Source organism: Mustela nigripes, chromosome 4, assembly GCF_022355385.1.
Source record: "Mustela nigripes isolate SB6536 chromosome 4, MUSNIG.SB6536, whole genome shotgun sequence".
Lineage (NCBI taxonomy): Eukaryota > Metazoa > Chordata > Mammalia > Carnivora > Mustelidae > Mustela > Mustela nigripes.
Window position 1 is genome coordinate 54,690,302 of NC_081560.1, and position 13,996 is coordinate 54,704,297.

Below are 13,996 nucleotides of genomic sequence, written 5' to 3' on the forward strand. Positions count from 1 at the left end.
AATATTTGATTTAGATTTAAATTTTTTTTAGATTCTTTTTTTATTAAGGTTTATTTTGAGGGATCACAAACAGCAAGGAATTTTGGATGACCAGAGTCCAGCTAACATGTAAATCAGCTTTTAACATTGAATATATTAAGATGTAAATCTGCTTAACATTGAAATAAATCCGTGGCTATACTTTAATGAAATGCCCTGAATTTATAGCTAGGTGACCTGACTTATGTTCCTGGTTAGTGAGTTAGTGACATAGTGAGAATGGCTTGTCCAGTAGGTTCTCCTGAGATGTTAGACTGTTCTGAGTAGATGCACTGGCAAGGAGTGTGTCCTCCGTCTTCCTGTGGCTTATGTTTAATCCCTGATGATTCAGGTGGTTATTCCTAGACCAAATGGAGCTGGATGTATGCAAAGAGAATTTTCTAAGAGAATCAAGCACCATCTCCTTTCTGAAGAAATAGGGACCCCCCCATAATATGTTAGCCTCCTTTCTTTCTGAAGATAATTGTAGCCTCATCTTCAACAATATTTAGGTAGTTATGAATTACAGGTGATAGAATGCCCACTTGAATATTAAAGATGATGTACTGAATATAGAACACATGCAATAATCGTTAATAAGGCAAATTTGCCTTAATACTTCTTCAGCTAATTATACTTAAAATGAGACATTGCTCCTAGAGTTTTATGAGGAAAGTAGGTGGGTTATGAATCTTTTAATGTGGCAAAATGTAATTATCCAAATGTAGTTAACCAATTGCATTCTTTATGCTATTCATGTTTTACAAGCTAAAAAAAGACATAGAATGCTGTGTTCAGATCTGAATTGCTTTTATTCATGTTGCATTTCATTATCTAGAGCATTATCTAATGAGTCTTATTGGCTTCTGGGACCAAGCTCTCTAAATTTGGAAAACTATTCTTTAAATCTTTATTCCTGTTTCATTTCTTTTAACATCTCACTACTTCTTTTATTGTTCTTTTACTCTTTTCTTTGTCCTTTAATACCTAGAAGATAAACCAAAGATATAATTCTTTTACACAAATGCCAGGACTTTGGAAACTACTAACCTTCACTAGGTTAAACGCTTACTGCTGCTGCTGCTGCTTACAGAGGGAGATCAAAACACACCTCTGAGAAATTAACAGCTCCAAGCTTTTCTCAGCCTCATGTTTCCTAGTCAAAGATGAACCCATAACATCAGGAAGTTAACCTTCAAAAAAATCTAAGAGTGAGGGAGTCAGAGTGAGGCCTGTGTGTCCAGTAACTGTAACAGTGATGAGAAAGCTGTGAGAATTTGTTTTGTGGTTAAGAAAAATTCAGCAAAAACAAACTCTCAGGAGCATGCTCAACTTTTGATTTGTTTAAGCATTAGTGCAGAGATTCGGCATATCATCCCTTAAATCATAACACTGAACACGAGCGGGAGAACTATTTCAGCAGGAGAGCTATTTCAAACAGCTGAAGAGATAGAAGATAACATAAACCTGGAAGAGAGCTAAGCAGTCCACAGTCACTTCCAGCTTTTGGAGGACTTAGGTCATCCTGGAAAGAAAATTGTTTATTTTACTTATTTTATTCATTCAAACATTTCCAGAAAAAAGTAACTTCATTTCCTCTTTAATGATTACAAAGCTGAAAATACTTTGGCTTTTAATGTATTTTTGGACACAGTTTCATGAAGTCTGTAGTTAAATTAATGTACGCAAGTTTTCCCTTTTGTCTTTGCCTTCGATAGTACGTGTTCACTTGCTGAATAAGGAACGTAGAATGGCATAGAAAGAAGTGCCGAAGAAATAAAAGTGTAAATATTTAAGGACTTGAGTCAAATATCACATAGCTATGCCACAAAAGGACAGCTGATTATTTATTGCATTGATGGAAGCTGGATTTTTGTCATGCTTTGTAAGGCATGGTGTAAAAACTCCTAACACTGATGATTGTGACCTCTCCATCTGGTGTCACTGAACTTGCAGTTGGGAGATTATGGGAACAACAGGCTCTAAGAAGCTGCTGTGAGCTGAATGTCTTTTCTGGGATGCTATCGGTCCTTGACTTTTGCACCATAAAGTACCCTACTTCATTTTCTATTACTCTGACACCAGGTTCTCTCCGTCTTTTTATTGCTTCTATTTCTTATTCGTGATCCCTAACTGTAGACTTAATTGAGGGTTAAATTTTCCATCCCTTCATTTTCTTCCCTGGCATTTTCCGCCATTCATGATTTCATCATCACTAACTCTTGGCTGCTCCCTGGAGGTCGTATCTCTATTCTAATGTCTTACTGAAGCTAGAGATACTTCCTCCTTCACCTCATATGCAGTAAGGCTAAAGCTAGATTCCTAATCTTTCTCTTATCCCCAAATTACCCATTCATATCCTATTAAAATGTGTTAAATGCAAACTATACACCAGACATTTCAGGAGGTGCTTTGGACATAAACCTGGAAATTATTTTCTATATTTTATAGAGTGCAAAATACAAAGCTCAGATACTTGGATTAATTTACTCAAATTGACCCATCCAACAGGGAATGTAACTCAGAGGTCAACCCAGAACTCTGACACCAAAACCTGTCTTTCTTTCTATTATACCATAAAGCTTCTCAATCAATGGGACTATCATTTTTTAATTACACTAAATGAAAATATGAAAGTAATTTTTTGAGTTTTTCTTAACTGTTAGTAGTGACCAAATCCTGTCTAATCATACATTGGGCCAGAGTTTGCACAAATATCTCTCTCCCTTCTGTACTAAGAGCTTCTAAAATCCAGCCATGCCATACTCATCATTTTATTCCTTTCTGTAACAAAATTCTTTGTAGTGGTAGCTGCTCAAAATTTCTTGATTTAATAAGTGATATAATTAATTAATGAACAACAATGCATCTTGAATATATTCATTGTGTTTGTGCTACATTAGTCTTTCTCTGTTATCTCTATTGAGGGCCATGAATGATGTTTTATGTAGCAGATCAGATTCACACTAAAGGGATATTCAGGTTTAGTTTGCTGCAAAGAGAAACAAAAATGGAATGCAATATATACTCATTGTAGTATAAGTCATGAAATTCACCATTGCCCTAGTGTTTTCAGCCCAGAGCTGTTGTACCCATTTCTATGTAGTTTATGGATTAGACTCCAGAGACTCCTCAGTGAGTTAAAGCAATATACCTCCTTGCTTTTCTGACTAATTCAGAGTAGTCCTGGGAAGTCCTTTTACACTTTCAGATGTCTTAATTAGGGTCCAGGCTCAGAAAGCACTCCAAATTTCTCTGAATTGAAAGAGCTGACTGAAATGTTCTATCGTTAAAATTGCCAAATGTGAGAACATTATATGGCTCTCTGCATAAGTGAGTAGATAACTGTATCATTGGACTTCTTCTGAATATGTAGTTTCCAATTCCTGCATCACCTGGGTACCTTTCTTGCTTCAGATAACACCCAGGGACTGATGCATGATTGAATATGCCTCAAGGCTTTTCTATACATAGCAATCCGCCGTGCTGCAGCAAGATGTGTGATGCAGAGTTTGCAGAGTTTTTCTGCCAGGAAAGGCAGTGTAGCCATTTTGGCTGCCTCTATGAAGTTACTCTGACTCTGCACACAGAAGAGTGCACAACGTGAAAATTACCCACTGTGATTCTTTAAGAGACATCTGGTTTGTTTGGTTTTTTTTTTTTTTTTTTTTTTGATATATGCCATCATCTTGGTACCAAAATGTTCCCAGTTGCTATTTATTATAAAATATCTTCAAATGCATCTTTTTTTGATCATTCACTTACTAAAGGAGTTAGCATAAAATCTTAGAAGACTTTGGCTATAAACATCATTATTTTAAACAACATCTGACAACTTGAAAATTAATGTGCCAACTAGTTGGGCATCAAGGAATTTTAAATGAATGCAACATAGAATACAGGTTTCAAAGCTTTTGCAGAGGGTTAGAATATATTGACTACAAATTAATCTGCTTGTTTAGTGCATCTTTGCCTCTGAGCAGTGACAGACAAGATTGAATCTGCCAAAAAAAAAAAAAAAAGGCTCTGTTATATGCCTCAACTCATTTTCTATTGCTGAGCTATTTGTGGTAACCAGTAATTGGAAGGTTTGGTTTCAAAGTGAGTGTTCAGAAAAATAGATGAAAGAACACCTCATTCACAGTCTATCAGTGATGGAAGATACAGTCAGTTCTTTATAAGCCTGATTGGAGAGGGTAAATCTTACATAAAAAATCTGAGACCATTTGGAATGATGCGCTGTGACCACCTGAACATGATATAACTTTGGTAATCATTTTCCATTTGGTACCATGCCGAGTCAAGCTTCATTAAGAGAGGTGAAGCTATGACTACTTGTGGTTTCTCAGGAATGCCAATTTGGACAAATAACATCAAACTGTCTTTTGGGTTCAATGCCTAGCCTCTTATGTAGATTGAATTGAAATACAACAAAACTCCTTATTTAGGTCTTTCATTCTTTTAATTTCAATTGTAGAGTATATGAGGCTATCAAAGCAGGGTAAAAAATTATATCCCAAGGCCCTACTTCATGTGATATTACTGTTAATGGAGGCTCTATTTTAAGAGGGCAGCTCTACATAATATTGAGCTCATAGTCTGTGTTCCTGCATTTTGCAAGTGATAAAATCACAAATGAATGAGTTTAGTGAACCCAAATAAATCTTGTATTACAAATATTCCAATTATAAGTGCATGGTTCATTTTTTCATTTTCTTAGAGAAAATTTATTTTAAGCTGGTTGTGTTTCTGTGTGTGTGTGTGTTCTACAATTTGTCTTGTTTGTTCAGCCTTTGTCTTTATTCTCCCTGAGCCTGGTTGCCTTGGTTACCATTACATACATGCTTGAACATGAAGTTCCTCTTTGACGTACATTTATTTCTATGGAAACAATGATGTCATTGGCACGGGTAGGTGCTCAGGGAAAGCATAAATAAGTATTCAATATTGATCTTTCTTTTGGTCATAAAGTGATTCATTAAATTATTTTCTTTTTAATTAGAGAACTGTATTTTTGCTTTCCTTTTGACTTGATCATGAAGGTACATTTTTCCTTGTTTATAGACTTGCTCAAGTAAAATGACTTACTTAAAGAATTAAATACACCATATAGTTCCTTCTCTGATATGTGGTGTCATAAAGCTCACCGCAGATACTATTACAATAAAAGAGTCATTACTTTTACCTTAAAAGGCTCTCAGAGAGTGAGAAATTTATCTCGGTAACATCTCAATGTTATCAAAAAATTGTGCAAGGAATTTTATATTCAGATTAAGGTAATATACAATGTTTAGATGATGGATCAAGGAAAAAAAATGGGCCTTACTTATAGTCATTATTTTAAAAACCTCCAGGTTTAGAAATACAGGGATATACGAGGGAAGTGATACTTACTAAAACATTTTTTATGATATTAAGTAAATCCACACATAATTGGTATTCCATTTTTTAAAATGTCTTAAGAGGCTTTTAAAACTTCTTTTTAAAAAAGCATCTATCTTCTTCTCTGCTTTACTTCCCCCCTACTCCAGTCTAATTTTTTTTTTCTTTGTAGATGATGTGGAAACCTGCCTATGATTTTCTCTATACTTGGGGTGCTCACCATGGAAACAGCTACAGAGACGTGTTACAAGATCTTCAATCAGCTTTGGACAGAATGAAAAATCCTGTGACCAAACAGTGGCGAGACTTAACTGGAGCTTTAATACTAATACATTCCTTAGAGTTTTTGAGAGCAACTGCATTCTCAACTTCTGATGAAGTATAAAACTGAAGGGTATGTTCTGGGGAGGAAGGGAAAATGGTAGGGGGAACATGAGTGTGTGTGTGTGTGTGTGTGTGTGTGTGTGTGTGTGTGAGAAAAGAATCTCAGAAAAGTATTACTTATATTTTTCAAGTTTGAAAAAGTATCTTTTCCCTGGTGAAAGCACAGCCTAACACAAAATTCAAAGATAGGTTTTATAATCAAATATGTATTTTTATATATGTTTCAAATGCAAACATTAAGCTGTTCCGTTGTTGCGAGGAAAATAAAGCCCTCTGTCACTTTCAAAGTTATTTTTCATTTATTTAAGTTAAAACAAATGACTGTTAGCATAATTACACAGATACCCAGATAAACTAGAGGCTCCCAGGGTAAACACTGGAATTTTACCAGTAGGCAGGTCAAGAGAGAGGAGAAGCAAACACATACTCTGTGGACAGGCACAGGGCTATAAGTTTTTTATATTTGATATCTTTTATATCTCAGTGGAGTGTGCTAACATTCTTCCCATTTTTTATCTGAAGAGACTAAGGACTAGAGAGGACACTCAGGGCTATTTGGCAATGTGAAGTAAGTTTTCTGTCTGCAAAACCTGGTTTTATTTATCTTTCTAAAAACCATAGTACATAGCAAAATAGTAAAAATTAAAAGTGCATATTAAAACTTATAGGGACAGGGTAGCTACTTCATTTTAAGGGAAGCTTGCCGTATTTTTCCAGTCTGCATCCACGAACTATAGTTTTCACCATCTTTTTCCAGCATTTTGGGACAGAGCTAATCCTGCCAAACTTGGACTTTTTTTCAGGATCATAGTGTGGAGTAGTTCTTAAAATCTCAGGGATTTTTTATCAGTAATAATTAGTTTTTAGGAAACTGATTTATCACTGTTGAGTGTAGCAGTCTTAACCACCGAAAACACTGATATCTCTGTAGGTGAAGGCTCATGTAAACGTGTGTGTGTGTATGTCTGTATGTGTGTGTGTGTGTGTGTGTGTGTGTGTGTGTGTGTGTGTTTACCAGAGCATTTCATAAAGCTTTTGGAAAACAGAGACTACCCAGTAATTTAGGCCAGTACAAATGCTAACTAGAGCTCACAAAAAGATGTTTTGTGCTTACTCATATGTTAAATCCTTTGGCCATCTGCCAGCGTTGTGTTTTGGACAGTCATTTATTTATTGTCACTTAATCAAGAGATAGAATGTGTGTACCTACTTTGAGGCAGGCACATAGATGCTTGGGGTTTACAGTAGAAGAAACATGATCCCTGACTTCAGTACTGCCAAGTGACAGAGAGAGACAAAGATTTAAAACATACAGTTAAAGGTAAAATTGGATCTGTAATAAAAACTGCAAGGGACAGGTTGACAGATATATGGAGAGCCATCACAGGAATCCGAAGGATCAGGCATGTTTGCTCTTGGAAAGAAATGATGAGCCCTAAGGAGATCAGGCACTGCTTCTGGTCTGGGAGGGTAGAAGAGGTAGGTCCTCAGGCAGAAGTTGGGGCTTAGGAGATTCAGGGAGCCAGTAGAACAGGCCTAAAAGGGAGAAAAAATGAAGGAAGGAAAGACACACCCTCAATGGTAATATAATGAACTGAATAAGAATTTTGTTTGGGGATCCTGAATAAAACATGTCCATTTGGCTAAAAAGTAAAAGCAGAATCTTTTTAGAGCTTTTAATACACCTACCCTGGGGTATTTGTTATGCTGGCAAAGGTAATTTGAATTAGGTTTAAGAACAATCTTTAAGGTTTTCAATATTTATATTTGATAATAAGAGAACATAGCCTGCCCAGGGAGTTATGCACACATTCAAGGACAGAATTTATTTTAGTTGAAAATAAATGCAGAGAGAAGGGGGAAAAAACAACAGTATGTAAGTTCAGGACACAATCATTTTTAGTGGTGATTTTGCTTTCTTTAGAACATTCTTGGAATCTTATTAACATGTCAGCAAACCAGAGAATTTCGGGAAGCGATAGTACAGAATGAATAACTGGGTTTTTCCAGGCTCCAAGATCTGAGAAGACAGAGACCCTGTTAGCTGATTAGGGGAGTAAGATTAAACAAATCACTTCAGGTTTACAGTGCATCATGGATTGTGATTGTGGCTGGGAAGTTTAAAAAGAGTTTAAAAAATGAAAAACATGAGGTCCAACTCTAGGATGAAGCAATGGCTTAAATATTAATGTATACAAAGATATCTTACAGTCTTGCAACAAATCCTTCCCGAAAAATTTTAAACCCATGTCCAAACATTCTGTTCTTATAAATATATTCTAATATTTTTGTAAATCATTTCTACTTTTCTGAATTTTATATTTTTCTTCATATAATGGATTTCATACTCAGGAAAGATTAACTCAGTAATCACGAATTGCCTTTAATATTTGGCAGCAAATCAAGGGAATTAATAAGGCACTTAAATCCCATCCTTGACATCATTAAAAACATCAAAAGCCATTAATCTAAAACTTCTTTAAGCATTTTGGAATTGGAAATATCATAGATAGTTCTTTCAGTACCTCAGGCTTTTTCTCTAATGATGCATTAGGACGAGATTTTAGTTCAGTGCTTAGCTTGTAGTGTCACAGTTTTTCTATGGAAGCCACAGATTCTCCACTTCCTCTGTTAAAGCCTTACTATGAAGGCCAATTAAGGAAGTACAGGCGAGAGCAGATGATTAACAGTTCATACCAGTAATGGTTACAGCACGCTTTCATGTCCGGTAATGTAGGAAATACCATATGAAGTTTTGACCTTGAGGATGACTCGACTTCTGGAAGGAGCAGCATTTGCTACATGAATGGATGGCTTTGGTCTAAGAAATGTCACTGCCAATGAACAGGTTTGAATATGTGACATGAACATACAATAGAAGGAAAAAGGAAATACCGTAGAGTACATTCAAATCATACTATGCTATAAATAGAAGGTTCAGAACTTGAATTTTCATACGATGCTGCTGTCAATTATATTTTCTGTAATTTTTCTTAATGTCTAAGGAATGTTTGAGACAATATAAAGAAAAAGAATATTGAAAAAGTATGTGACTAGAGGTTTTTCTAATTAAAATAGATATTTTTTTCTTCTCATTCTCCCACATAATTTCCCCCTCTTCCGTATGAAGTTGTTTCCCATGTACTGCTGTATACCCTAGTTAGTGAAGTTCCAAAGATCATATATTAGCATTATTCTAGGTTCAGGTAACGCAAAGGCATTCTTCAGAATAAGATGATTGTTGAATGTTGGTTTCTTGCATGCATATTTATTGTCTACAACACAAAATAAAAAGTGATTATATGCACACAGGAAACCTGAATTTGCACAAAGGTAGCATCTGGTGTTTATCTCATATTCAGCATCGAGATTTCACTAAATGTACAGATTTGTGGCTTCTGCATATATTTTTTACATCGACTTTCTCTTTATGTATATCTAGGCTTATGTAATCTAGAAGGTTTTAAATATAACAGCTTTGCAATTCTGAATAATAGTGTCAGTTCATATATGAGGGAGTGAGGATGGGGAATCAGTACTGGATAATAATTTGTAACATCAAAGCAGAGAATCCCAGAGCAAGCTCTGCTGTTGTAGTAGTGAATACAACAAGAATGGCTTCTTCTGGAAAATAGGAGTCTAGAGTGGAGAGCTGTGACTTAAATCTTTGCCTGTTACGTCCTAAGAGACCTTTGACCTATCGCCCAGCCTCCCTGGGCTTTGCTTTTCCCACCCATAAAACAAAGGGCTTGAACTAGGTAACCTCAAAGTTCCCCATGGGTTTAAATGTCAATGAGTATTTAATGAGTAGGATATTTCATGGTCTTTTTTATTTGTTTGACTATGCAGGAAGAGAATGTGAACTAAGATTAATAATACTAATCATCTACATCAAAATAATGTCCTCTCTGTGTGAGGCAAAGCACACATAGCACATACACACGAACATTCTAAGCACTTTACAGCACTTCCCACGATTACTCACAGACCCTAGTGAAAATGCTTTGCAATGTGTACGGTTTTGAACAGCTGCAAACTATCCAACTCTTCAAATCAACTAGACAATGGTGTAGGAGGGTTGCTTAGAAGGGCAGCAGCAGCTTTACGAGCAGTGACCCAAAGCACACTGCCAGACATGCTCCAATCTCCCTGCAAGGCCTTAGACCAGGCAATGTCTCCTGCAGGAAATCTCCAATTTCAGCAGCAGCAAAATCCCCTGGAGGGCTGGCTGGTACACAGATTGTTGGGCCCCACCCCCAAATTCCTGATTTAGCAGGTCTGTGGTGGTACCCAATAAGCTGCATTTCTGCTAAGTTCCCATGTGATGCAGATGCTGCTGATCCAGGGACCCCACTTTGAGAACCACTGAACTACAATTTCCTTCCTTTCTCTAGAAATGAAAGAATCTTTGTTAAGCCAGAAAAACTTGCTTTTAGATAAACAAATTTTTGTGTCGTTCCATCAGAGAAATCATTTTTCTTTTTTAAATTTTTTATTTTATAAACATATATGTTTATCCCCAGGGGTACAGGTCTGTGAATCGCCAGGTTTACACACTTCACAGCACTCACCAAAGCACATACCTTCCCCAATGTCCATAACCCCACCCCCCTTCTCTTAACCCCCCTCCCCCCAGCCACCCTCAGTTTGTTTTGTGAGATTAAGAGTCACTTATGGTTTGTCTCCCTCCCAATCCCATCTTGTTTCATTGATTCTTCTCCTACCCACTTAAGCCCCCATGTTGCATCACCACTTCCTCATATCAGGGAGATCATATGATAGTTGTCTTTCTCTGCTTGACTTATTTCGCTAAGCATGATACGCTCTAGTTCCATCCATGTTGTCGCAAATGGCAAGATTTCATTTCTTTTGATGGCTGCATAGTATTCCATTGTGTATATATACCACATCTTCTTGATCCATTCATCTGTTGATGGACATCACGTTATATGGTAGCTCCACTTATTTATATTCAGCGAACTTTTCACAGTGAGTTAATGCAAACCTTATTATTTCAAAATGATAATTTTGATTGGAAAGCTAATTGAAATAATTGAGTACTCTGCATCTTGTTTGAAACATAACATTTGAGGTAAAATAGGTTAATAATTTGAGATTAGTAATTAATAATTGAAATTATTAATTTCAGTGTAACTATAAAACAGTGTTAAGATGATTTTGCAGGGTGCCTGGGTGGCTCAGTGGGTTAAAGCCTCTGCCTTCAGCTCAGGTCATGATCCCAGGGTTCTGGGAACCATGAACCATCTATATGTCTCACTTTCTTTGCAGAATTAGAGTATGATTATATGCACTTGTTAAATAAGGTAGCCAGATGTTCTCTTTCCAATGAGTAGTTCCACACTTAAATGGAAGGAGACTCTGAGAAGGGTGATGAACTGGCCAATTCACTTAAATATTATGTATTATAGCTCATCCTCTGCCTACATTTCCATTTTAAATTGTTCTTCTTTGAGTAACTATGAGGATCTATAACTATTTTTTTTTCTGTTTGTAGAGATATTTGAGACTGTCCTTTTGTGCCTGGAAGCAGATTTTTAAATGTTCCTCATATTTAAGTCTACATTTGAACCATGGAGTGTACTGGGACTTTTAGCATATCCATTTAAGTATTTGTTTTTAAAATTTTTTTTTTAAGATTTTATTTATTTATTTGACAGAGAGAGATCACAAGCAGGCAGAGAGGCAGGCAGAGAGAGAGGAGGAAGCAGGCTACCTGCTGAGCAGAGAGCCCGATGCGGAACTCGATCCCAGGACCCTGAGATCATGACCTGAGCTGAAGGCAGTGGCTTAACCCACTGAGCCACCCAGGCGCCCCCATTTAAGTATTTTTAATACTTAAAAATCAAAGTTTAGTCAAAAATCAAATCAAAGTTTTATTTATACTGGTTCTGCCAAGCTCAGTCTTTTAAACAGACCTCAGAATTGACAAATTTGGTGTAAGGTTGATCTTACACATATTAGGTTAAATGGCATAATAGAATTAGCCAAGAAACTCCTTAGAAAAATTCATTTTGTGGGAGGAAAATACACTTTTTTTACTCCCAGGAAACAGGTACTCAGTGCTTACCCAGGCACCTTACATCACAGAGGAAAAGAAGGAAAGTGAAGGGGAGATTTAGAAGAGTTCGATTATAGTCTAAGAAAAGGAGTCTGTTCAGGGACAATGGAAACTGTCTTCCTCTCTTTGTGGTGTGTGTGTGTGTATGTGTGTGTGTGTGTGTTTAAATGGAAAGTATCTCAGTTCTTTCTCCTTATTTGATCAATAATAAGTTACAAATTAACTGATGCTTGGTTTTCTCCAAGATAGATTTCACACTGCTTCAGACTGCTCTTCAAAACAACTAAGAAAGTTCAGCTAAAGCAAACACAGCAGCCCTATGTTAAGACTGTCGCTTTGCAGGCTATCAGGAACTGGTGTCAGAAAACCCGTTTCAAACTGGCTTAAGCACAAAGAATTTATTGTCCCCCACATCTGAAAACAATAGGGTAGTTTCAAGCATTACCGGATTCGGGGCTTGAAGGATGGGATCAAATTGCTTCTTTCTCCCACCTCTCTGCCTTTGATTACATCGGTTTCATTCGTGGGCTCCACGAAAGCAGGCTAGCCGCTCCGGGCTGTCCTCTCAGGGTTCAAGTTGGCTGCAGAACCTCCAGCCAAACATTTCGGGTGTTCCAGATTCAGGCTGTTTCAGCTTTGTCAGCTTGGCTAAACCAAACTGAGTTTCCCAGAATTCTCACTGAATATTTCCGGTTAAGGTTGGCCTGAAGTGAAATCTGGGAACTATCTAGGTCACAGTAGAGCACACGGTGACTCTTGCAGGAGGATTTGATTCAGGGCCCTCAGCAGACCCTGACTCCATTAGTTGGAGGGATGCAGGTCAGCGGGTAGCTGCCTGGCCTGCAGCTCTGGTTTCCCTCAGTTGTCTTTCTTTCCCATCGCCAAATCCTGGCCAGGTGTGCATGCCAGTCGACAGCGAGAGAACTACTTATGTGGGTTACACTCAGCAGTGAGGCTGCAGATTTGGAGTCAGTGAGAAAGAAGCATAGGTGCCAGTGACCGGCAAAAGGATCTAGTTGTGTCTGCTGTTCCCCGGTCCGTGTCTGTCTTTTTCTTCCGGCCTGACCTATGATTTCAGGCTCAGCACCAGGACAGAAGAAAGGAGCCAACCAAGACTGTGACCAGCTCTCACAAATGTGGAAGATCAGATAATCACAATAAACCCTCAGGGCCCATCATTGATGATGGCTCTACTTTTCTGAGCAAACACTGAGGACAAAAGAGTATTTCCCGCTAACCTTCCAAGAATGGCCCCTCTGATTGGACCAATTTAGATGGTGCTCATCTCTCAAAAATCATGGAGAGCTATAATCAATGGTCCTCTGATTGGCCACAACTGGTCGCAGGCTCCTCTTTTGACAACGCAACCAGAGCGCCAGGTTTGGGAGTCACTGATCACCAGGTGAAATCGAGTTGTTTTGGGAAACGGAAGGAGATGAATGTTGGGGAGGCCACCAGCAATTTTCCACCAAAAAGGTGAGGAGAGATTAACCTCTGTGCTATTCCACAAAACAGGATAACTTTCTCCCTGAGGTGTAATTCCCGAGGCTAGTCGTCCGTGTCCTTCTTACGAGGCTGGGTAATGGGCCTGCTTCTCTACACTTCTGCACTAAATCAGAGGCTAGGTAAATGGAATTTCACCTACAATATCCATCCTCCGCATACCACTTTCTAAATTGCTGATGACATGACAGAGCCGTCTAAAACCCCATGGAGACTACAGGGTCACCGGACCCAGGAGATCCAGGGGCAAATCTTCTCTTACTTCTAATTCTTCACTCTTTTTTTTTTTTTTAAGATTTCATTTATTTATTTGAAAGAGAGACAGTGAGAGAGAACATGAGCGAGGAGAAGGTCAGAGGGAGAAGCAGACTCCCCATGGAGCTGGGAGCCCGATGTGGGACTCGATTCCGGGACTCCAGGATCATGACCTGAGCCGAAAGCAGTCGTCCAACAAACTGAGCCACCCAGGCGCCCCTAATTCTTCAGTCTTAAAGTAGAACCCATCACCTAATGAAATCACTTCACCTGCTGCCAGAAAGAAGCTAGATAGAAGGATAGAGGAGTTCCCAGAATGACTAATTGATAGGACCGTAAAGTTAGGATAGAGTGGCATCGCCTGCCAGTGAAAAA

The 13,996-nt window shown here is 37.9% G+C and overlaps 1 protein-coding gene across 2 annotated transcripts in view; it reads left to right on the forward strand.

Annotated features, from left to right (window-relative positions):
* Positions 1-13,709, forward strand: part of MACC1 (MET transcriptional regulator MACC1) — a 64,649-nt gene extending 50,940 nt beyond the window's left edge. The window contains exons 5-6 of one of the 2 annotated variants that reach the window (XM_059395703.1): positions 5,573-5,794; positions 13,662-13,709. In XM_059395703.1, coding sequence (XP_059251686.1) covers positions 5,573-5,785 — 213 coding nt within the window. In that variant the 3' untranslated portion in view covers positions 5,786-5,794; positions 13,662-13,709. Of the gene's footprint in view, positions 1-5,572; positions 5,795-8,521; positions 8,876-13,661 lie in introns of those variants that run through there. The other variant, XM_059395702.1, reaches the window with a different exon arrangement.
* Positions 13,710-13,996: the final 287 nt, after the last annotated feature.